Here is a 26,032-nt window from a genome sequence, read left to right on the forward strand (position 1 = left end):
TATATTTATATAGTAATATACTTTATTATTCTCCCTCATGGTCCACTTGTCCGACCCGACAATAGTTTGTCTCTTGTTGTAGATTACTTACATGCTACATTAAATTAATACCATCACGTTGGTTGTTTAATATATATAGATTTTGCATAGTACTATATTAATTCAGTTTCTCAACATTGATACGTCGTTATGTCCATCAATTCATTAAACTAATAACTAATTTATAATCAAAATTCAAAGATGCCTAAACTTATGCTCGTCACGCGTGAATAGTTTATAAAAATAAAAGATATTTAAAAACTCGTTTGATATACATAAAAAATTTGATGTAAACGTACCTTTGCTTTTCAGAAAAATATCCTCTTGGTATATTTCTTAGACCATCTCTTATGGCCTCCGTCAAAGGGTGTGAAGTTGCCATGTCAACAGGTCTTGGCAGTTTACACCATAGTGATGTAGTTCAGCGTTTTTACGTTGGCCAAAAGAAATAAGTTGGAAACCGTATAGAATAATAGAGAGAACATAAATTATTTTTTCAATTTTTCATTCATATCTTCATTAACCAAACAAAACAGATTAAATGCAATACAAGGTAACAAACAAATTCATCTATCTTGCTAACCTTACCTAGATATGGGAGATCATGCATGGGCATTCCATCCCTACTCCTCCCTTTATTTCACCACATAACTTAATTAAAACGTCAAATTGCATGAAAATAAAATACGCATCATCACTTACGTGATTTGCTTAATTCATCCATTCCATAACACATAGTCTTGTACCCGCCGTGTAGCTCAGTTGGTTAAGGGGACGTAAGACTTGGAACAATAACCTAGAGGTCGTGGGTTCGAAACTGATTCAAGCGCCAATTGTCTTTCCGCTGAGTGAGGCTGATTTACCTTTCACGTGATGGGCCTGGGACGGTCTGGCGTGGGCCGGTTTGCGTGTCCGGAACAATACGTTTTGGAACAATAACACATAGTCTTACTTCTCTTAGTTTTTTTTTTCTCAATATTGTATGTTGTAACCGGACTCAACATTGGACTCCAATAGGGTTTAAAATGTAAATAAATCAAGTTCAACATGAGCAATTAAATTTGACTGTTAAAACTTGATTTAAGTCTAGTCTAAAGAGAGTTCTGACTAATTTGAGTTCTATTTGATGAACCAATCTCAACTCTTTATACATTGAGCTTGATTATGATTTTATGATTGACAATTTTAAATAAGTACATAACATACATAAATATATAACGTAGTATATAATTAAGTATATTGTATCTTTTTTTTAAGAGTATGCGAGTCTAAAATGAATCAAGGTCTAGTTTAACAAATAAATCTCTAATTAAACCATGTTCAAGCTTAGTTCATCTTGCAAGCTCAACCCGTCGTGTTTACATCACTAAATTATAGTCCGTTATCCAAAGAAAAACACTAAATCTTGATTTTATTAAATCATTTAGAATATCATATATGATTTAATTGACTGAAAACAGTCTATAAAAACTTCAAATCTGTAGAAAGTAAAAATAAATGCTGATTATCATGTTTAACAACTTTAAACACCGTTACTTAGGCTATGTGTAGTTGAAATGTTATAAAATAGGGTACAAGTGACGTCCAATTAGCAAATGATGTCTTTTTGTTTTAGACTGTAATGGTATTGGTGTTGTAGCCTCATATATACATATATATATATATAGGGGATGGATAATTTGAGAACTTTTTGAGTTTTAAAGAACCTCATTTTTAACAACATATCTAATTAAATATGTTAGATTATGCGGTTGAGATTAAATCTGACTAAAAAATTAAGTATGAGAGAAAATAAAGATGTACAATAATTACACTAATTTAAACGTACGTTATACATATGTAAAAAATGTTGTAATTTTTCTACGTACATGTAACCTACATATTTTTTTTTGAACGGCCAACTAAGTAACGTCGGGTACTCCGTACGCGGCCCCCATTGGCTAAAGGTAGCCCGAGCCGGCCACTAGTCCCGACGGACGGAGCCCCTAATGGTCCACCTATTGAGAGATTCACCGGATAAAACCCGACCCCACGCCCGCCAAATGGCACAACAGCGAGAAGCCGGTAAAACCGGGTGAGATCAGGACTCGAACCCTTGCAAGCCAGGGTTATCCCTCATATATCTCATATAAATTGGTGATAGTGAGATTTGAACCCCCTACCTCTCACTAGTAAAGTGAGTCCTCTATCATTAAGTCACATTCAATTTATATGTAACCTACATATATTAAATATATGTAAAAAAATTCAAAAAAATAAGAATAAAAAATGTTACGTTGAGTTCTTTCGAGTTCTTAAAACTCAAATTGGTTTATAAATAAAATCAACTCTACATAAGTTGAGTTATTTCGAGTTTTATATATATATATATATCATACACACAACAATAAAATAACAATATTCCTCAAACATCACGGGCGACAAAAACCCGTCGCCCCTTTATCACCCCGGGGGCGGTGTAGTCACCCCTCATCGTCTCAATTTGTAGCCCATTACATGTAGTCTTAAAATTGCTAGGTAAATAATGATATAACCATATATCATGTTTAAGAAAAAGTAACCAACAAATTTGAAAATGGAATTTTTAAAAGTAAATAAATAAAGGGCCAGTTGCAACGAATAGTTTAGAAGCCGAATTAAAAAGGATTTTCCACAAGGCTTAAAAAGACAAGTCAAATAATTGGGATGCATGTGGGCTAATGAGATAATGATTTAGATAATAATCCAAATTTATAATCTATAGTACTCAGTTAATAATATTAAAAGGTATAAGTTCTGTATTTCACTTTATTTATATAACTTAAGCTTAAAACATGTCGCTTGTTCTCATTTTTCTTTCCCACGCTACATATTGATCAGCATGAATATGTTGGATGGTATTGATCTTGCGGTACCTGAAGATGAGGGCGGTGATCCTATGCGATACGCCTAGCTCGTTGCCATTTCCTCCGTCCCGCTCCACTCTACCATAACATCAACACATAAAAAATATCTGACAGTTTTAGATGACCCTAAGTTGTATAGTGAGATATTATATATACACGATATATATATGAGTTACATGTGTGATCCAAAACATTTGATGCCTTTGTGTGTTTGTATACAAATATTTCACACATTTTGATTATTGATGTCATGAAACGTGAAATTTATAAACTATATATAAAATTTATAACATGATATGTTTTCTATTTTATTTTTATTACTTTTTTATAATGTTTTAAAGCTCGATTGAAATAATACATGTATTATATTTATTTATTTTATATTTTGTTATGCTATTATTATTATTATTAAAAGTTAGGGTTTAATATAAACGAGTCAGCGAGCCAAGCCGACTTCTTTAGATTCACGCTTATTTCGAGCGAGCCACAAAACTTCTTTATAGCATTTTAAAACCTTTACTCGAACTAGCCTTTCAAACCGAAAGCAAAACTAATCAAGGCCCAAAACTTATAAATACAAATCATGTGTGGGCTTAGCTTAATGGGCCGAATTTTCCTTCCATCGTACATGAATTAGGGTTTACACCTCACATCTTCTCTATAAAACGTATCTATCTCCTACCAGGTCAACACATCAACTCTCCATCAAAAGCTCAAATTCACCTTTTACATTCAGATTAAAGTTATTCGTATTTGTATTCGTTTATGTTAATTATCTTCTTTAGCTCAAATTACCTTTGACATTCAGATTAAAATAATTCGTATTTGTATTCGTTTTTGTTAATTATGTTCTATTTTTAAAAACTAGAAGGTTTATATTTTGTTGGAGCTAAGTTGTTATTTGTTTGAATTGGGTTTAACATCTTTTTTTAAAAGGTTTATCGGCATTGTGTAACTAGTTTATGTTGTAAACAACTTATTATTATAAACCTTTTAGCCATTGATGTTAAACATGATTTAAACAGATGGGTTACATGGTTCAAACAGATTATAAACCTTGTTTTTAAATATGTTTTTTTAGCTGTTTGTATTGGGTTAAACTTTTTTTGAACAGATTGTAAATATTTTTTGGCTTTATGGGTAACATGATTTAAACAGATAGTTAACATTATTTTAAACCATTATTTTATGTTTATGATATGTTTTGTTATATGTTTGTAGTTTGTTTTTGAATTAGTTTTACTGTTTTATAGTCGTGTTTTGAATTAGGTTCGATGCCACGTTGACGGTAGCGAAAGTGCATTGACCGACAATGCTATGATTGAACCGATAATAAGCTTTTGTGCGTTTCGCATATTATAGGAACCTGTGACTGATTTTTAATTCATTCGCAGAGCCGGTTTTATGCGATTACATATTTTTTAAATTTGATCGTATGCTTTTGTGCCGATGAGGAATTAATTTTTAGAATGTTGGAATTACCGACTGAGTATATATTGATGATATATTGACTATCTGAGACAACTAAATGTTTTAATAGGTGTTCGTGAGTTAGAGTGCTTGATTGTTTGAACTTTTGAAGTGAATTGGCTGGATATCTTGAGATTCGTATCTTTTCTTTAAACAGTGAAATCACGGTCGTGGAGATTAGTTACCATTTTGATTGGATGGGTTGTCTTTCACAATCGTGTTTCACTGTTTAAATAGATGGTTTGAATCGGGATTAGATGTTGGCTAAAGCTTTTGCCGCTTCGCGTAACATTTTTGGGACGATTGAATATGGTATGGATGTGTTTTGTTGTTTGTGCGAGTTGTTATTTTGAGTTTTGGGATTGATTGTAGCCGTTGTTTGTTTTGAGTTGTATGTTAATCAACATTATCTTTAATTACAATAGTGTAATCTAATATATTTTGTTAAGCTGTATGTTCTCTGAGATTTTAACATGTTAATTTGCGACCGACTATTCATTTGTTACATATTAGAGCATTCTCAACCCGTTCTCTATCTCTATCTCTAAAATTACACTAAAAACACTACATTTCTCTCTTCTGTTCAATTAAATAATATTTTTTATACCTTTATCTTCACAGTTTTCTCTCTCCTAAGCAAACCTTCCTCACATAAATATAAGGAATGGGATGAGAATGCTCTTACAAATATATCATTTTAATGTCACTTTACTACTTTAGTATGTGGTAATTGCTTTGGATCACCTTGTGCAATCTAAATTTTTTGCTTTGCAGCCACAAACAAGTTATATATTTTTTTTTAAACATCAAGCAACTTTCATTAATAAATAAAAGAGACTTCAGTAGGAAGCTAGAGAAGAAGAGCCTTACCAAATATATTACAATGGCTACTTTTTATTGCAAATTATTAAAAGAAAAACATCAAGCCAAGATTTGGTGTTTGTTTGGTAAAACATGGAGGGTAAATTAGTAGTGATTAAAATTGTAAATATGTGGTGTTTATTCGGGTGTAATTGTACTTTTGTTTGCTTATTCTTGTCTAATATTTTGCTAGTCAAGTTCTTTGTTGGATTTTAAGCCATTTAAAAAAAACTTATGTGGGCTTTGTTCTAGATTTAACTTTGAATGATTAAATTGGCAAGAATTGTGTAAACTCGTGGATCTGGATGCAACAAAAGCAACCATTTACTCAAAGCTTTCATTAAAATGACCAAATCTATCGACATATGAGACTTGAATCTAAGCTTGAGACTAGGGTGTACACTGACTAAATTGGACCGACGAGAGTCTGTCTGTATCTGTTTGTTAAGCTTTTAACAGACAATAGGGCCTAGGAGGATGCCTCAACCGACAGGCGCCCACTAATCTTCCAGCTTTCAACCAGGCTTCCCACGACTACTGTATGACGAGCCCCCCCCCCTCGGGAGAACTAGCCATTCCGGGCAAGGCGGTCAACGTACAAGAGCCCCCCCCGGACAAATCAGTTGGGGATCCATCAATCAGGAATCCAGCATCCTAGCCCTCGCCTCAAATACACCTCGGCAGCCGCTTCTCGAAACCAAACCAGGGAAGCCAAGAATCAAGCCTTGGACGAGTGAAACAACCTAGCATCCTAGCCACACTTAATGCTTTACAAACAATCTTCCAAACGAAAATATGTCTGTGTTTGTCCATTAAGAAATTGAGGGGGCAATATCAAGCAGTGCCTCCGGAAGGTAGCGGACGGCCATTACACAGCGGCGATCAAAGTCCTGTGTTCATCCGGGGTCGCGCCTGCCAGGGGGGATACTTTGAGAGCATTGATTGATAAACATCCTGTGGTGGACCCCCCGACCATGCCCTCTGTCGTGCCATCGGAACCAGCCTTGCAGGTGGACGGTGATTGTGTGTTGGAATGTATTAAAACCTTCCCGAAAGGTACATCTTGTGGGAGGGATGGTTTGCGGGCCCAACATATTTTAGACGCTTTCTGTGGCCAGGGGTCTCTGACCGCCTCCGGGCTCTTAAAGGCCATCACCGATGTTGTCAACTTGTGGCTTGGGGGGTTTTGTCCAAAAGTTCTAGCGGAGTTCATTGCTTCGGCACCGTTGACCCCCCTGTTGAAGCCTGACAATGGAATTAGACCCATCGCAGTGGGGGCCATTTGGAGAAGATTGGTGTTGAAAGTCGCTATGAGTAAAATAGGGAAAAAGGTTGCTGCTTATCTAGGGGATTTCCAATTCGGGGTTGGGATCCATAATGGGGCAGAAGCGGTATTGCATAGTGCTAACAGATTTTTGAGCGCGTTTCATTCTGACGGGTCCCTGGCTATGCTCACTGTTGATTTTTCTAACGCCTTCAACGAGGTGGATCGGACGACCCTTCTCAGGGAAGTTAGCTGCATATGTCCATCCATCTTCCCATGGGTCCAGTTTTTATATGCCCACCCCGCCCGTTTATATGTCGGGGATACTCATATCGGGGCTTTTACTGGGGTGCAGCAAGGGGACCCCCTTGGCCCTCTTCTTTTTGCGTTGGTCCTTCATCCGCTCATCCTTAGGGTGCAGGGGACCTGTTCCTTGCCCTTCCATGCTTGGTATTTAGACGATGACACTATTATTGGTAAGGCTTAGGAGGTCGCTAGAGCGTTGGACATTATTCGCTCAGAGGGGGCGTCTCTAGGGCTTAGTCTTAGTATTCGAAAAACAGAGGTTTTTTGGCCGTCATGTGATGATTCGAAGAAAGTGTCGGGTTTATTCCCTGGAGAGATTAGCAGGCCTGCGATGGGAGTTAAACTCTTGGGGGGAGCGGTTAGTCGGGATACAGGGTTTATTCGGTCTTTGGCAACTAAAAGAGCTTTGAGGGCGGTTGAACTTATGAAACGCCTGTCGGACCTGAGGGACCCCCAAAGTGAGCTCCTTTTGTTACGCTCGTGCATGGGGGTTGCTAAGTTAGTGTTTGGGCTCCGGACTTGTCAACCTGAACATGTCAAAGAGGCTGTGTCCATCTTTGATGCGGGCCTGCGGGGGGCAATTGAAGATATTGTTGTGTGTGGAGGACCGCATTGCATTTTGGGGACCTCCAGTGGAGGTTGGCTTCCTTCCCTATGCATTTCGGAGGCTTAGGAATTTTCTCGGCTGAGGATGTCTCCACATATGCATTTGTGGCTTCAGGTCTCAGTCGTGGAAATTGCAAGACCACGTCCTGAGAAACGCTGGTGTTACGGGGGTAGATCCTGACTACTCTTTTGCACTTGGTAATATTGGAACAACTATCCCGAACCTTGATATAGGCGATTTTACTGATAAGGAGACCGCCCCCAAGAAACCTCAACAAACCTTGGCGAGTGCTCTTTATGGTAAACACGTACATGATTTGGAGGAGCGATTCGATATGACCCCGAGACAAAAGGCAGTTTTAGCTTGTCTCAAGGGGGCTCATGCCCAGGATTTTTTGACTGTTGTGCCCATTGAAAGTCTTGGGCAACGAATGTCGGCGGTTGAATACAGAGCCATCCTTAAATACCGGCTTATGATTCCCCTTTTCCCTCTAGATGAATTATGCCTCATTTGTAAAAAAGATTGTTTGGATAGATTCGGTGAGCATGCCCTCCACTGTAAGGAATTGCCGGGATTCAAGTATCGTCATGACTGGGTTAGAGATGTGTTATGGGATGTGCTTAGACGTGCCGGGATGTCAACCAAGAAAGAGGCACCTGTTAACTTTTTGACTGATCCGCGTGAGGGAAGATCTACCCTGCGTCCTGCGGATGTTCTTGTGTTTGGCTGGGCAGGGGGTAAGCATGCGTGTGTTGACCTCACTGGGGTGTCCCCGTTTGTGGGGCTGAGAGACAGTGGCTTCGTACCGGGACAGGCGGTTTTGAGAGCGGAGTCTAGGAAGGTTGCTAAGCATGAGACATTGTGTTTGGAGAATCAGCACGTGTTCATTCCATTTGCCTTCGACACTTTTGGATCCCTAGCTCCCGAGGCGGTTCGCTTCTTGGAGCGGGTGCAGAAGGTGGTCCACAGTGACTCGCAGAGCCCGAGGAACCAAGGATTTATATTTAGTAGAATAGGCTTTGCGATTCAAAAGGGGATAGCGGCGCAACTTGTTGCTCGCTTACCCATTATCCAGACGTAGTTCGGTTTGTGTTATATATAAAAGGATCAATATTTTGAACTAAAAAAAAATATTGTAAATATACAATAAGAAACAAGACATTTATGGACAAACGAACATGTGAACATTAATAGACACTAATGTACAAAAATAAACTGTTACATATTAATTCCAAACCCAAATCCAAACAATTTCACATACAAATTTGGAAATTACACAAACATCCAAATATACTTAACATTTAATATAACAATTTAACGTAAAGTAAATCACTATAAGAAACATCAAACATATGTAGTAATACAAAAGTGTGATTATTAACACTAGAAATTCCACAATTAAATTACAATACTGGACATATATAAACGCTCACAATACCAAGCGGACATTACAGGACGTAATTGAAGAACGTTACCGGACATTCACGAACACTATCGAACGAACTTGGCCCTTGTTCGGTTCGTCCGTTAAGCTTACTGAACAAATTGTTTTTGACCATGTCCGGTTCATTTATTAAACGGACAAACATAAACGTACTTCTTCCCGAACGAACGTCCAGTTCATTTACAGCCCCATCGAGAAGAAAGAAAGAAGCCAAGAAGGTATGTATGGGCCCAAAAGCGACACAATGGGCCTACGAGGAATAAGTGTTTTATGTATTGTGCCAAAGAGCGTAAATCTAATCAGATGTGCTGGAACATTGGCCCAATGAATGATGAACAAGTGAGAACAACTGCCGGGCCACTTGAATGGTTGTTGCAAACTTGCATTATATCATTTGTTCGGTTACTTTGGTTAATTGGTTCTAAGAATTGTAATTTTGGTTTGCTTAAAGTTCATAAATTGTATGTCATTAGGTTAGATTTGTGGAGCATAATATATAGATTTCAACTTTGTTAATAAGCGGGTTAGTAACATTACTTGTAAAAATGCCCCGATAAATGTTCTTTCAAACTTTTCTCGTCGTGACCTTTTTAAAATTTATAAAATCTATACCCGAAAAAGCACCAATTTGTGTTTATTTTTAGAAGATTTACTTATTGTACGAATCGAGCGATTGATGAGTTTTGGTCTCTCGGTATTTGGAAGTTTAAACGCCGAAAAAATGGATGTTTAAGTATGGAAGTACGAATAACAAAAATCATGAACGATTTTGTTACATTTGTTCCCATGACACGTATCTAACGGTTATATAAGCTTCAAGTGTTTCTTCTAAGTCTTCCAGAATCTCATAATATAGTTATTTACCGAAATGATGTGAATGATAGCCACACCCTTTCAATGAAACACTGCATGAACGTATGAAACTTAGGCACCGTCAAGAAGCTTAAAATCTAAAGAAAAGAGGCAGAAATGAGATTGAAAGGAAGGAATTTATTACACACAACGTTCACATCACAAACACATAGGAAATGTGACCGTGAGTATGTTAGAAGCCACATGCTTCTCTCTACAAGTTATAGCCATGCTCACCTACATAAGAAGTCCGAATGTAGCATAATGCTAGATCACGAGAGGCTAGGATTAGACCTAGAGGTAACACCCACTCATTATAGCGGAACATATATGACAAATTGAGGTCTAGAATCAAGATGGACACAAAGTAAGTATGACAATCAACAGATCACATCAGACCGAGCGTTTAGTTTTAAAATTAAGCAGATGAAATCAGACCGAGCATTTTTAGCTAACTTGGACCACAAAGTCTTCAAAATGAATGCACCATTAGGAGAAACGTGCCAATGGTAACCCAACAATCAATAATAGTTTTGTTCTTTAAGTAAAGGCTAAAACCAATGTACAAAAGAATGAATTATAGTCTAATTTATCAAATGAAAAGTATATGATGAAGAGCATTAAGTACACCAAAATGACCTCTTGAAAGGTATTTAAAAACATATAAGTATATGATGAATTATTATAGTCACAAATTCTCAATTACTTATTCTTACTCGTATTTATTTCCCTATCTCTAAAACATATACTTATTCTCATCGCAAAGTCCAGTCACAATGAAAGCCCCAGGTTGATAGAGACCGATTCGAGATGGTCAATCTCCCGATATATCCATAGAGTGGGTTAGGTTTCAAGAACAAAAGAGAAGAAGAGAAATCAAACTTGAGACAAATTTTCTTATTACTTTACTTATCAAGCAATTACAATTTATAGGAACATAAAACATATAAAATAGGAAAAGCTAAACAATATGGAAACATAATTTGACTACAATAAGAAACTAAATAAAAGATATACTTAAATAATAATAATAATAATAATAATAATAATAATCATAATAATAATATAATTAGATCGTATCACAGGTCCACTAGGACGAGACTAACAAGTATCCGCTTTTGCATTATAAAGTCAACTTCAACATGTGAACTCAACGTCCAATACAACAAACAATTGTCTTAGAGCATCAATGGTTTGAAGCCATTGCAAATCTAAATAGCTTCACGTAAATCTCACCTCATTCTCTCTCATTTTGTTCCCACACAAAAGAGTTTATAGTTGTTTGCCAATGCAAACAATTCTCTCTCTCTCTCTCTCTCTCTCTCTCCTATGACTACCTCCAATGGTGGACATCGATTCGCGATTTTCATTTACGATCCAAACGGTGGCAATATCAACACCATTGAAAGTGTTCTTAGTTCCTCATTTATTCATGCATATCTTGGTATCATCAGTAACTCCCTTAATTAATCTATATATATCACCCTTAAAACTATCTGAATACCACATCAATAATCTAATACACGATCTAAATCACAATGAATACTCTATCTTCTATAATGTTAAAAACATAAATCATTAAATCACATACAATAGAATTAAACACAATATACTAACCCAAAAAATATCTTCACTTTAATACCCACTTCATTACACAAAAACGTTACCCACCTCCACAATAATATAATAAATATAATAACAATAACCTAACTAACATGTAACGTTACACAAATGATGGGTTTCCTTTTGAGTTAAAACCAACTTTTTGACCAGGTTTTAATCGGTTTCAGTTCAGGGTTTGACCGATTTTTGGCTACTTTTGCCTGATTTCGGTTTGGTTAACTGGTGCAGAACCAGTTTCGACAGAGAAAATTATAAACCGGTTTTGAACCTACGATTTCGATCAGTTTCAAACAATTTCAATTTCATTTAAATTTTCGTTTCAGTTCAGTTAAACAGTTCTTTTGCCCACCTCTACGAACACCTCCACAATAATAATAATAATAATAATAATAATAATAATAATAACGTGCACACCAAATTACCACCGTTATTATTGTTATTATTCTCTTCCTCTCCATAATATTATTCCAGAGAGAGAGAACAACCCATCTCCAGGCCACGTCACCTCGCCGGAACCCCATATCCCCATGCGCCGATCCACCAAACCCTCCGTCACGGCGGCGCCGGAGCCCCACGCGCCACGCTACCGCGGCGTCCGTAAGCGCCCGTGGGGCCGGTACGCCGCCGAGATCCGTGACCCGTACAAAAAAGCCAGGGTTTGGTTAGGTACGTTCAACACCGCTGAAGACGCCGCACGCGCCTACGACACCGCCGCACGCGCCTTAACTGGTGATAAAGCAAAAACCAATTTTCCAAATTTGCCCCTGCCGGAACACGAAATTACCAATCGTGCCACTGCTGTTAATAATAATAATAATAATAATAATAATGGTGGTTTTAAAGCAAAAACAAAATTTCCAAATTTGCCCCTGCCGGAACGCGAAATTAACGATCGTGCCACTGGTGTTAATAATAATAATAATAATAAGGCGATGAGCAGTAGTTTGAGTAGTACGGTGGAGTCGGCGAGTTGGTCACGGCGGTCAAGTCCGCCGGTGCCAGAGGTGGGAGATTGCCGGAGTAACTGTGACTCGTCGTCCACGGTGGTGGATGAGTGTTCCGGCGAGGTTGAATCTATTAGTAATAATATTAATAATAATAATATTAATAAGCCGGTGATGTTTGATCTTAATGTTATTCCTTCACCGGAGTTTGATGATGATCCAGTAACAACCCTTTGCTTATAATTTCTGGTAAGTTTTTTTTTTAATAATTATTTGATTAAATTTGTTAAATTAGTGAAATTTGTGGGCTTTATGTAATTTTTTAGAATAATATTGATCATAAAATGAAAAAAAAAGTTTTTTTTTTAAATTATAATTATATATTTTTGAATAATATTATTGTAGATATTAATTTTGGTTAACTGATGGTTCATGTTGTCCACTGGCCAATCTTTTTTAGATTATATTATTATTATTATTATTATTATTATTATTACTACGCCCTGTGCGTGCATATAATGTATATTTGTGTGAACCCTCGGGTGGGCAAAAGTGAAATTGCACTAATTTTGACGTTATTTTACTAATCTCGTGAAAATAACGTTAAAAGTGGCGGAAGGTTAATCAGGCATCATGTGGTGGCGTTGACAGCCGAAAGACAAGGGTACATGCACCGATCAGCCGGTTTCCCGATGATTGAGTGTTATGTGCCTTATGTCCAAGGCTTGATGCAAAACTACTATCGAGCCGGGGGTCTCACCGGAAGCAGCCTCTCTATCCCTATGGGGTAGAGGTAAGGCTGTCTACATTTTACCCTCCTCAGACCCTACCATAGCTTTGCTATTGGTGGGATATACTGAGTACGATGATGGTGATGGTGATGGTGATGGTGATGGTGATGGTGATGTTAAATTGGCCAAGAAGAGATGTATTATGTGAGTTTTTGATCCGTTTAGCCCGTGTTCAACCACCAGTTTTGACCTGTTATTGAAGTATGGAACTAGGGGTGTAAACGAGCAGAGCCTGAGCTCGACTATGCTCGATCGAGCTTGGCTTGTTTTGACTTACAAGAGCTTGAGCTCGGTTCATGAGTTGTTTTTTCAAGCTTGGGCTTGGCTCGTTTATTATATAATAAAAAAAATTTATATGTTTTTAATTTTTTGTATATATTTTGAGAAAAACTTTAAACGAGCCAAAGCTCAGCTCGAGCGAGCTAGACTGTGTAGTGTGAAATTGATACAAAGAACTATAGAAGTCCAAAAGGGGTAAAAATTTTAAAATACGCAAGGCTCGATAAGGCTTGGCGAGCCTAAACGAGCTTCCCGTACAAGGCTCGAGCTTGGGTTTGATAACTAAACGCTCTTTATTTGAGGCCTGGGCTAGGCTCGAGCTAAAAAAAGCTCGGCTCGATTCATGTTTTTTATTGATCCGAGCTTGAGTGGATCGGCTCGTTTGCTCTCCTATCGAGCCAACCCTTTTTATATATTTACTTGTTTGCCCCCTTATAAACTATTATACAGGAAAATCTGCATTTAGTCATTTTCATATCATCACATGTTTGACCGTTACCAAACAAATACAATCGGAAATGTATCCGTTTTCATATCTATACATGTGTGACCCGTTATGAAACAAATACCATCTGAATTGCCCATTTCTTGTCTTTACGTGTTTGACCTGTTATGAAACAAATATTATTCGAATTGGCATGTTTCATATTCTTACATGTTTTACCTGTTATGAAACCTATACGATCTTAATTAGCCCGTTTCATATATTTACATGTTTGACTAGCTATTAAAATATTACGATCTGAATTGGCCTGTTTCATATCTTTACATTTTGGACCCGTTATCAAACAAATACAATCTGATGAACCCACCCTAATCTCTTGAATTGATACGTGCGATTCATTTTTTTATATTAAAATGATTATTAAGGTTAATAAGGTGATCATAAACGTGTGGTACTTATTCATCCCATTAAAGTTTGTATACTTATTAAAAAAAAACCGTTTTACATGCGTATTATGATATATATCTTTACGTTACTCAGTCCTATATATATATATATATATATATATATATGATACAAGTATTAGACCAACTTAGTATTGCTTCATTGTTATGGACTTATTTTTATATTTACTCAATTATTTATGTATGCAATTTGTAATTTATTATGTTATATAAACCTTTGTTGCCCTAAACAATATTCCTTGTAACTAAACAATATTCTTTTGTAGCTTTTACTTTTACACTTTCATAACCAAAGAAGAAGTAAGACGTTCACGTGGATGTGTGAATTATGGCAACGAAGCACCAGCTCCATTAGTCTGTCGGGCACAACGAATGCCACTCGAAGCCCGGCTCCAACTGTAAAGTTGTTGACTCTGTTGGAAGTTGCATTCACAACCAAGTCCGTTTTAACGGTTAGAGCCAACATTATAACGGTCTCAGTCGTGAATGCGTCTTCTGATATCCTAGAGTTAACAACTTTACAGTTGGAGTCAGGCTACAAGTGGCGTTCCTTGTGCCCAACAGACTAAATATTATCCGGTGCTTCATTGTCCACAGTTTTAACATCCAATGGGACCAACTTACATCTTCTTTGGTTTGGCTGTGAAAAACTAAAAGCTGCAATGGAATATTGTTTAGTTACGAGGAATATTGTTTACGCAACAAAGGATTATATAGCATAATAAATTATGTATATAAAAAATTTAGCAAATACAAAACTAGTCGAAAACAATGAGTAATACTAAGTTGGTCTAATACTTGTATTATATATTGCTAGGATTAAGTAACGTAAAGATATATATATATATATATATATATATATATATATATATATATATATATATATATCAACTTGGCGGGAGGAATATGCATGTAAAATGGTTTATTTATTTTTTATACAAACTTTAATGGGATGGACACTTACCGCACATTTATGATCACCTTAATAACCGTTTTCACTTTTCAATATAGAAGTAAATAAAGCCCACATATCAGTTTATGATATCAGGGTGGGTTCATCCATAGTAATTAAAAGCGACCAAAGCGCACGCCTAGGCGCAATTTTTAGGTGAAGCGGTGGTTTCCCGCTTTTAATGCTGAAGGCGCATATATAGGAGAAATTTCCGATTTTTTTGATTAGTTTTTGATTTTTTTCTGATTTTGCTGACTTTTTTTATTTCTTTTTATAAATCAATAACTGATTGATAAGAATCACCTGAAATAAGGTCAACTCACGTAATTTACTCCAAAGTCATCTATAATTCTTGATTCTGTATTAAATATGTTTTAAATATTCTAGTTAATGTATATATTATATCATTATTTTATAGAGTTTTAATTTTTTTTTTGTATTTGTTAAATGTTTTTAATTGTTAATCGTATTGAATTTTAATTATATTTGGGGAGTAGTAATAGTTTTATATATCTATTACATATATATTTTATTGTTTTTATTATTGCGTTTTTTTTTTTCCTCAGGTCCTCGCTTTTTTGTGCCTTGCGCCTAGGCCCTAGGCAATGCATACGCCATGAGTGCGCTTACCTCTTTTGATAACTATGGGTTCATCACCATTTAATGTTATTGGAAATATACAACACGAACTGGCCCTTTTTCATATGTTTACATGCTTGACCCGTTATGATACAAGAGTCTGAAATTGCCACGACTCCGTATTCACAATCTTTTGAATTTGCAGGTACGCGTTGGGTTGGTGGCAGACGGTATGCAAGTCGTAAGTTAAAAAGGGGTCAAACGGAAGTTCAACTGGTAAGGTGGCAACCGAAGTTTTTGAAATTTGAAACAATTTGACTAGAAATGTCGGATCGAATCCTGCTTGCAGTGTGGAAAAAAAAGATGCAGTAAATATGAGACGTGTTTCGAGTTTGAAATAATAGATAGAAGCTGCTTTTATTTGATGTTGGAATAAAAGCAGTTTTGATTGTAGCTGGTCTGAAAGAATGTGTTATGAAAGCATGTGTTAAAAATGATGGTATGGTATGATGGTACCAAATTTGTAACAATAAGTTTGTACCAGATACATATACAAAATTCAACTTATAATCATACTTGAGTTTCATATTAGTGTGTTCATGTTATCAAGATTAAAAGGTAACCTATAAAGTAATATTTGACCCAATGGTATATTGATCTTTGAGGATCGAGGGTTTGAGTCTCATGGTGGATGTAGACGATTTGAGTAGATAGTAAATCTTATAAGTCGCATATCTTTGTTATGACTCGAATGATTTATTGACGACTAGGTCTTTTTGAATTGAGTTACCTCCGATGCCTAAATGAGCATTCCTGAGCGGGGGTGTCAAGTGGTCATACTAATTTTGAATTACCCCCAATACCCAAACACTGTTATGGAAGAAACCTGCTGAGTCATATTTTGAACATGTTTTGAACCGAAGACCATAAGATCCTGAACGTTAGCCATCACCTCCATGTCATCGGGATAATATAATTGATGGTTTGTTAAAAATAAAATAAAGCTCTTTCACAAAAGATTTGTTGGAAAGATTCACATTGAAATCAATAAAAGGAGTAATAAAAAAATTCATAGTATGCTTTAGGTTCTTTTTAATGGTGTTTTGTCCCTTGTTTCAACACATACCCTCAAAAGGATTTAAAATATTAGGTCTTTTGATGAACTTGTATACAAAATTAAGCATTGGAAAACTTTCTATCACTTTACTTTTTTCAACACTTTTTAAAACATTATTCCTTTTGAAAACAAATTAATGAATGTAGTGATAGAAAAGGATACATGGTTTGTGAATTAGGCATAAACGTATTTTAAAAGATTAAAAAAATCATTTAACTATTTTATACCTCGTAAAAAAATAATGTTTATTATACGAAACCATACTCATGCCATCTAAAATCTAATCCACACCCTGCTTAAAATGTCAGTTTGAGGACTAGATTCACAGTCGTATGCAAGCTACACCATCAAATCATAGCCTCTACTTTTCAAATTACTGTTTTAAGGACTAACCAAATGACAGCCCGTAGGATAAAATGCCAGATCATAGCTCCCCTATTTTTCAAACAACCGTCTAAAGATATCTCGATCAACCGTTTTCACTTTTCAGTTTCAAGGTGGGCCCTACATATCATAGTTCCCCTACTTTTCAAATACCATATCATGGAAACATCCTGTCTCAACTTAGTTTTTTTTAAACAACAGAATATCTCACGTGTAAACATACCCTTTCGGGCCATGTGTAAGGTCGACTCCTCGACCGCCGTGAGACCGTACTTGGGAACCGTATGTAATTCGTAAACCTTCAACCCCTGTCGGGTTTGAACCGGGGATTAAACCCCTGATTCGTCCATTCACCCAGATATCTTTTGAACCGACCCAAGTAAAAATCAAATCTAAATTTCCATGTAGAGGGTAGACATCTTATCACTAAACCAAATTCTCATCTCATGAAAACACCCTGTCTCAACTTGTTTATTTTAAACCTTTAAAATATTAAGATTACATATGCATTTTAACTGAAATTTATTCGTCTTATCATCAATCATTAACAGATGACGGTTCACTGCCAATGCTTAAATAATTTATCAAACGAGACATTATTTAAATTACAACCTTTTATAAAATCAATAAAAAATATTCGAATATACCAAAAAAAACAAAAAAAGCTTTTGGTTATATTACAGAAAAAAAATAATAAAAACAAAACCCAAAGTCCACATTAGACATGCACAAACTGGTTAATTGGGCCGGGTACTACCCGGTCTTTTAGCTCAAAAACCCTAACTGGTAAAACCCGTTTCTAACCAAACCGGTTAACCGAGAAAAAAACCGCTTTTAAAATAAAATAATTAAAAAACCTAAAACCGGTTATTAACCGGTTATGGGACCACAATGAAAAACCTGTAATACGCTATCGGTTATTTTCGTTTTCGGGTACCAACCGGTTATAGATTTACCGGAGTGTGCACCTCTGAATTCTAATCCACATTATACAAAAAAAAATGTTATACGTTGTTAAGCCCAATATCGCTAGGCCCAAAAGCCCAACCCGGCCCATTAGCCCTGAATCAAAACCACCAAAAAACTTTATAATCAGAGAAACTTGTTATTTGATTCCACTACATCAGTAGGGTTATCTAAGTTAAGTATTCACAGTAAAGAAAAACCTAAACCTCTTTTGTAATGCGAGTCGGGCCGGGCCAAACTGATCGAAAAACCTAGTTTTGTTAGTCATACTGAATCACTTCAAAAGCTTATTATTATGACACACTCCTAAAACTTGATATTTTCAGTCCTCCACAAGCATTCTTTCCGTAGGGGCGAATCCGCAAATATCGCTCTGATAAAGTCTTTCACCTGCCAGATTCATGCATAGCATATTAACACTCTCTCTCATAATATATAAAGAAAAGTCACTTAATTATTCGCAAATTTAGAAAAGATAATAATAATATTAATACCTCATGTGACGTAAAACCGCAGTTCGCCAGCTCACCACTTTCCCAATATGCAGTTATAGTCTTTAGAGGCATGTCCAACATATCTGTTAAAATTTATGAAACAATTATAAAAAAACAATAAAAGTAAATAATGAATTAAATTATAAGGTAAACGTAAACGAGTCAAATGGCAAATGGTGCGTACCTGCCAATATCCGCAACTGTGGGAGTGACGGGATTAGATCATCAATAGAGGCTGGCGATGATTCTTGCGTTTTTGTTGTTTGTTTAATACTAACCAATGACTCCAATAAAGACGAAAGGTTTTCCAGTAACATCTGAATTAATCTTTGAATCTGATAAAAATAAATAAGCAATTTATTCCAGCCTTGTTAATAAATAAATAAAGATTAATTTTGAGAAATGAACCTGTAATGTTTCTTCAGCTGCAATATCATCTAACAGAAGTATGTCTTTAGTCATTCTAGAGCATACAGCCTCCAAAACAGTGCACATACTTCGTTTGTATGTTAACGGTAACAATAACGGCTCCCAAATTATACGCACTTTCTCAAGGATAAAAGCCACCTGTAATATTAAACATAAGAGGGCAAATTCGGGATTTCACATGTGAACAATGACGAACTGATTATTATTTATTAATTATTAATTATTACCTGATCGATACTAAATTTCGCGGATTCGTACCGTTTTGGCTGATGAGTGTTTTGAAATCCATCTGCACCGTCAATCGCCTGGTGACAGTTTTAGCAGTAATAAGTATTTACATTAAGTTAAAAATTAGGTTTTTAACTTATTATAACTAAATAAATTAATATAATTACCTCCATCAAATTATCCTTAACAAGGTTTATTTGTCTTTGTAATATCTCTTCTGCCATTAGTTTGTATCTTATGCCTAAATCAATAAACACGGCTCCTTTCACGGAAGGTGGGAAATCTGACTGATACTGAAAATTAACAAAAAAAATGGTAACCATAAGAAACCGACAGGGGAACATTCTAGAATCATCCAAAAGCATAGTTTAACTGTGTAAATTGATAAATCATACCTCAAATTTAAGGCCAAGAATCTCTTGCGATAGGAAGAGGCAATCGTTATGAATTATAACCGCAACCTGGTTGATACCATCCAACTGTCTTTCTAGCTTTATATCACAAAATGAGAGATTGTAAGACTAATGCGTGTTTATGCATGCATGTGGACGTGTATCAATTTAAATATGTACTACGCTAACCTTGACAGGAATAACAGCTTCATATAGGAGTAAAGCATCCCTAGCAGCATGGTAAAATTCTAAAGCAACTGTTGGGGATGACAAACAAACATCCTGAAAACAGATATATGGTATAAATAATTGTTCAACGGAAGTGCAACTATTTATATAATATTAACATACATGAATCAGCATCTTTTAGAGTATTGTCTATAAGGTTTATAGTTTCACTTTTTTGTCCCTTTAATGATAAATATTATTGATTCCATTGTATGTTGCATAGTCTTCGAAAGTAAATTCACCATTGTATACAAGTAACTTTCTATAGCAGGTAAAACACTAGTCGCAACCCACCACATCTCCATTTTACCTACTGAAGAAGATTGCTTGCATGTAATGGTAAAAAACTGAAAAGCTGTTACGGTGTTACACACAATGGAAAAACATTTTTTTGCACACATATAATGCAAAAGATAGTAAGCAGGTTATAATGAAGCCTTTCAACTTTTTTCATAGGGTTTATTACACAAAAATGCAACCAACTATTTCGCTTTTTTGTCACTGTAACTAACTTTTATAACTGTATGTAACCTTTTTATAGCAGGTTGGTGGTGTGGACATAAAAATGTTTTACGATAAAAAAAAGATATACTTTTGTTCTTACATACAATAACAAAAAAGTGATAGCAAGTCATACTTTGCTGGAGTCATCCCTAGTTAAATATCACCAACCTTGAGTGTTTGATGCACTAGTTCCAATAGCTGTGAAGCGGCTTCAGATATGGCACACCTCTCAGACGAGAAAAGCAAGTCTACATTCCCACCTTTTTTAATATCTTCACTTTTCCTTGAATAATCCTGTGATAGAACCATATTTTAAGTTGAAGTTAATTAATATAATACAATCTTGTTCAGATTCGATTTCAAATTATTCAAAACTTAGACAAATTGCTCGTTATAAACTGTTTCTAAGAAACACATATTAAAACTTTTTCTGAAATATATGATATTTTACAGATTACTGTTTAATTTCTTGTATGTGTATCAATAGGCCTATAAACGAACCAAACGTTCAATTAACAGTTTGGTGGGAAGCTCTCTTATGTTCGTTTAGTTTAATATATGAATGAACATAAACAAAAGTTTTGTTCATTTACCTAAATAAACGAACAAGAACACATGTCTCGTTCGTTCATTTATATCCGTGAACGTTCATTTATGTTCGTTAGTTTACGCTTGTTTATATTTGTTCGTTAAGATATTTTACTTGTTTCTGGCCTATCAGAACTTGGTATAATTTTGGTAAACTTTTTAGTCCCACACATTCATTTATGTACATTCATCTATATTTGTGCTGTTAACGAACAAACATAAACGAAGACATTCATTTTCTTAACGAACCAACATGAACAAGAAAACCCCGTCCATTTAATTGTTCGTGTTCGAACATTACGATAATGAAGTTTCTTTTCAACTAATGTAATCTTTGTACTTTATGCAACATTTGAATGTCTATAGAATGAAAAGCATACAAAAAGCAAATGATTGTGGCAGACTGTAAAAAACTATGTAAGGTCTAAAGTAACCTTACCTTAGGAAGTTTAAAGTCTGAATGTAGAAGAAGGTCTCTAGCTGTTGCTAATATCTCAACCTTCTTCCTTGTTGCAAAGTGAACCTCAACATTATCAGTAAAATTGGTCAATCTTTCGTCTTTCTCAGAAGATATGAACTTAACTTCTTTAAGAGATGTTTCAAACTCAGATGTAAGTTGTCTTATTGTTTGGAAGTCAGAAAGCTTGGAAGCATCATCAGGAACAATCTAGAATCACAAAACATTAAAACCGAGTTCAAGGGTATGTCATAACATAGGTTCATGAAATACATAGAAAGAAACAAACCTTGGAAAGGAAGTTTGAAATAATCAGTTCTGACATGTGGGGCCATGTCAATCTTCCAAATAATTGCATCCAAGAAGTGTTTTGAAAGCAAATATGGTTGAAGATAAACTGAACGATTACATTGATTCCAGAATAAAGATTTTCAGCATCCATGTTCTCAACCTGCAAACACAGAATATTAACACACTCTGAAAGTTAACCGAATTATTTTTAACAAACTAACAAGCCTCAATGATGTAACTTGAACAGATGTTTTCAAGCATATAAGGTGTAATTGTGTAAATGCGCCGAGCCGCTCGTACGCTACTTGAGATCGACTCGTTAAAAACTCGAATTGATCCGAGCTTAAACGAGCTCGAGCCCAAGCTTCACGTATCGAGCTTGAGCAGGCTCACAAGACTAAATGAGCTTTTTGTTTATATGTTTTTAATTAAATATATTTTTATAATAATTATAACAATATATAAACACATGACAAAAGTAATTAAATAATATATATTATATGCAAAAACTGCAATTACAAAAATACGTGTAAATAATTAAAATAATACATAAATAATATAATAAAATAATTAATTAATAATAAACGAGCCGAGCCAGAGCCAAGCTCGATTTTGACAAACTACTTACGAGCCAAGCTCGAGCTTCAGAAATACAATTCAAAACGACCCGAGCTCGAGCTCGGGCTCGGCTTGTTTACATCCCTACACGCATATGCCATTAGCATGTGATGATAACATAAACACATAATGCTGTATCCATTGTCACTTCATAAATACCTGAGTACCAGAAAGTGGTATTATTTTCAAAACTGCTTCAGTTACATCTCCTGAATCTGATCTTTTTTCTTCTACAGAAAAACTGTGGGAAAGTGATCGCACTGCAGGAGTTATAACATGTCTGGTCATCAAATCTGCTACTTTGGCAAGCCCGTAATCTAGAATACCAACCACCTACACAAGAAAATAACAATAAATCAAAATGGTTTGCATGAATTTGGGTAAGCTTGTTGGAAAGCAACAATTTTACCAGCAAAATTGAATATGAATAGGTGATGCTTAAAAGAAACAACGAAAGAACTGAACTTACATGCATTGCTTTCAGAACAGTACAAAGCTCAATTCCTTGAATATCATTCATAGACACTGTGTTCTTGACATAAACAGAGTTGGATTGGTGATCAAATCTCACTGCATTCTCAATGAGCTTGACTAGCACTTGTTGTATCTACAAACACAAATCCAGTTGCAAACATTCACTTACAACAATGTCATATGCTTGTGAACTAGAGAAGCCTATAATATCAAAATAGACAACAATATGATCAATTCAGTCAATCAGTCCTATTAATGCCAATTTACTCAATACTTGACTAACTTGTTGTATCTACAAACAGATATCGAGTTGCAAACATTCACTTACAGGTTACAACTACGCCATACATTCATGAAATAAATAAATCGATAACATCTAATTAGACAACAACATGGTCAACTGAGTTCTATTAATGTCAGTTTACTCAGTACTTGACTAGCACTTAGGGTTGTAAAAGAACAGAACGTTCTGCGAACTGCTTAGTAGGAAATTTGTTTATGTTTGTTTGTTTAATAAATGAGCAAACATGTCCAAGAAGTTTCGTTTGATTATCTAAACGAACAAACACGAACAGAGGCCATGTCCGTTCAATTGCGTTTGTGAACGTTCGATAATGTGTTGTTTACGATAGTGTGTCATTTACGTTGTTCTGTATGTTTGTTCATTAAAAGGTTTTATAATATTTTTTAATGACTTATCGAATCCCATCATATAGATTTAAGCAAAATTAATAACTATAATACAGATATATATACGAGTTTTATGTGATGAATTTATATGTAAATCATATGAATATGAATGTTAAAAAAAACACCAACACACACTTAGTAATCGGACCAAACCGTTGACACTAACTATTCTCGGTTAGCCAACTCAATTTGAAAACATAGTGTTTATTTGTGTTAGTGAACTGTTCACAAACAAGTTATTAGTTTCCTTAACGAACAAACACGAACAAGAAATTTCGAACCGTTTGCTTGTCCGTTAAAAGCTCACTTGTCCGATAAAAGCTTAACGAACAAACATGAACAATGTCTTGTTCGGATTCAGTTCGTTTACAGCCCTACACACTTGTCGTATCTACTAACACAAATCCAATTGCAAACATTCACTTACAACTATGCCATATATTTGTGAAACAATTATACTGATCAACATGCTCAATTCAGTTCTACTGATCTCAAGTTACTCAATTCAGTCTCTTAATATTTCTATGAAAACATCCACTTAAAACTATATCATATAACTTGTGAAACAGAAAAATTTATAATATCAAATATAGATCAACATACTCAATTAACACAAATTTACCACAAATCATCACTTCTCAAAGCAATCTGTCCACTTCGGTTTGGTTCGTTTACAGTCCTAACTAATAATTGTATCTACAAACACAAATCCAGTTGCAAAAATTTACTCACAACTATGGCATATAAATAAAGAAATAAAGAAACCTATAATATCACATTGGAGATCAAAAATTCAAAATGCTCAATTCAATCCTATTGATCTCAATTCACTATCTTAATTATTCTATGCAAACTTTCACTTACAACTAGCCAACTAGGTCATATACTCATATAATCTCTTAAACAGAAAAAACCTACAATATCAATTAGAGATCAACTTATACTCAATTAACATAAATTAATACAAATTCAGGGCTAGCAAATCGTGTCTTATCGTGTTTACCAGGTTAGAGACAATGCGATTAACACAAGCATCAAACATGAAAACGACTCGTTAAACACTTGGCTTTGGTATCCTGAGCGTGACAGTTATATGTTCTATGTATCAATAAAGAAAAATGTTGATCCCTAGCCTCCTAACTTTAATCATTTATAAAATATATAAAACCGCATCGTGCATTTTTTTGCTAAACAGGTCTTATCACGTCTAAAACACAAACTAATCATTACCTTCTCGAAGCAATCGGTCCACTTCTTCCTCAACACCCCATACACAACCGGCTCACCCTCCTCCGCCCCATCCTCCACTCGCAACGCCTTATTCAACTCCGTAACCCTCTCGGCGGCCTCAACAACCTTCCCATCCCCAAATCCACCTCAACTCCACTCAACTCATCTCTCAACTTCACCACTATCTCCACTAACCCTAACTCCTCTTCCTTCTCCCTCAACTCAATCCTACTCAACCTAATCTCATCCACCGTGTCCTTAATCTCCACATCTATCGGCTTCCGATCGGGCGATAACAGGTTAATGAGATTATTAACTTGTTCGGATAGGTGTTGGGAGTTAATAACGGCGGATGAGGATTGAGAGAAGAGGTTGAGGTGATCGTGTGGTGTGAGAGGATGTGGTTTTGGAGTTTGGACTTTGTGTGTTGTGATTGGAGGTTTAGACGGTCGGTTATCAGGCGGAGGTCTGGTGCGGAGAGTGGTGAGGACTCGTCGAGGTCGGTGGTGGATAGTAGGTCACGAATGTTGAGTGACTTGAATATGTCCATTGGTGGTTTACGGTGGTGGTAGAAAGCTGTGATCTCGTGAATTTGTCCGGTGGACTTGTAATGGGTTCCGGACCAGGCGGGTATGACCAGGTTTCAGTTTCTTAGAGAAATCGTATCCGGACTGGTTGGAATAGGCTCCTCGTTTAAGTTTGAGCTCGATTAGGCTTAAGTTTGGATGGTTTTGACTTATGAGAGTTCGGGCTTAGCTCGTTTTAAGATTTTTTTTTCTGAAGCTCGAGTTTGGGTCGTTAATTTGATTTTTTTTAAGCTCGGGTTCCACTTGTTTTAATTTATTAATTAATTTATATATGGTTTTGTCTAATTTTGTATATTTGAGAAAAAACCTTATAGGGGTTAAAGCTCAACTGTGAAGCGTAGAATGAATACATAGGTAGCGTTTGATATGCATGGAAGAAATTATTATGAGGGAATGAAAAAAAAGGTGTTGGAATCAACAATTACATAAGAAATCTCGTTCCATCAAAACCATTCCCATGTTTTTTTTTTCATTTCATTCCTCTTTCACTCTACTGTCTCAACAACTTCATCTGACATCCACCGACCACCATCGCTACCACCTGACCACC

The 26,032-nt window shown here is 35.7% G+C and overlaps 1 protein-coding gene, 1 non-coding gene and 1 pseudogene across 3 annotated transcripts; 2 read left to right on the plus strand and 1 right to left on the minus strand.

Moving 5' to 3' along the window:
- Window positions 1-4,192: 4,192 nt before the first annotated feature.
- On the plus strand, window positions 4,193-4,342 carry LOC143612003 (small nucleolar RNA snoR2/U65). The gene has a single exon (XR_013149881.1). It is a non-coding gene; the product is annotated as a small nucleolar RNA snoR2/U65 (small nucleolar RNA).
- A 7,456-nt stretch (window positions 4,343-11,798) lies between these two features.
- LOC143611998 (ethylene-responsive transcription factor 3-like) lies at window positions 11,799-16,392 on the plus strand. Its single transcript, XM_077086086.1, has 2 exons — window positions 11,799-12,544; window positions 16,011-16,392. Exon 1 carries the CDS (start codon window positions 11,879-11,881, stop codon window positions 12,536-12,538), a length of 660 nt encoding a protein of 219 aa, XP_076942201.1. The 5' UTR covers window positions 11,799-11,878; the 3' UTR covers window positions 12,539-12,544; window positions 16,011-16,392.
- Window positions 16,393-18,393: 2,001 nt separating this feature from the next.
- LOC143611996 (centromere/kinetochore protein zw10 homolog) lies at window positions 18,394-25,445 on the minus strand (annotated as a pseudogene). The gene is made up of 14 exons (XR_013149878.1): window positions 24,896-25,445; window positions 22,971-23,108; window positions 22,661-22,834; window positions 21,882-22,043; window positions 21,575-21,802; window positions 20,716-20,841; window positions 20,005-20,097; window positions 19,819-19,914; window positions 19,591-19,716; window positions 19,423-19,500; window positions 19,175-19,333; window positions 18,951-19,101; window positions 18,767-18,849; window positions 18,394-18,662 (listed from the first exon to the last, which is right to left on the minus strand). The product of XR_013149878.1 is annotated as a centromere/kinetochore protein zw10 homolog (transcript).
- Window positions 25,446-26,032: the final 587 nt, after the last annotated feature.

Source organism: Bidens hawaiensis, unplaced genomic scaffold (assembly GCF_021521415.1).
Source record: "Bidens hawaiensis isolate Kalapana, Puna unplaced genomic scaffold, B.hawaiensis_p1.1 tig00032906_1, whole genome shotgun sequence".
In the NCBI taxonomy this organism is placed as follows: Eukaryota; Viridiplantae; Streptophyta; class Magnoliopsida; order Asterales; family Asteraceae; genus Bidens; species Bidens hawaiensis.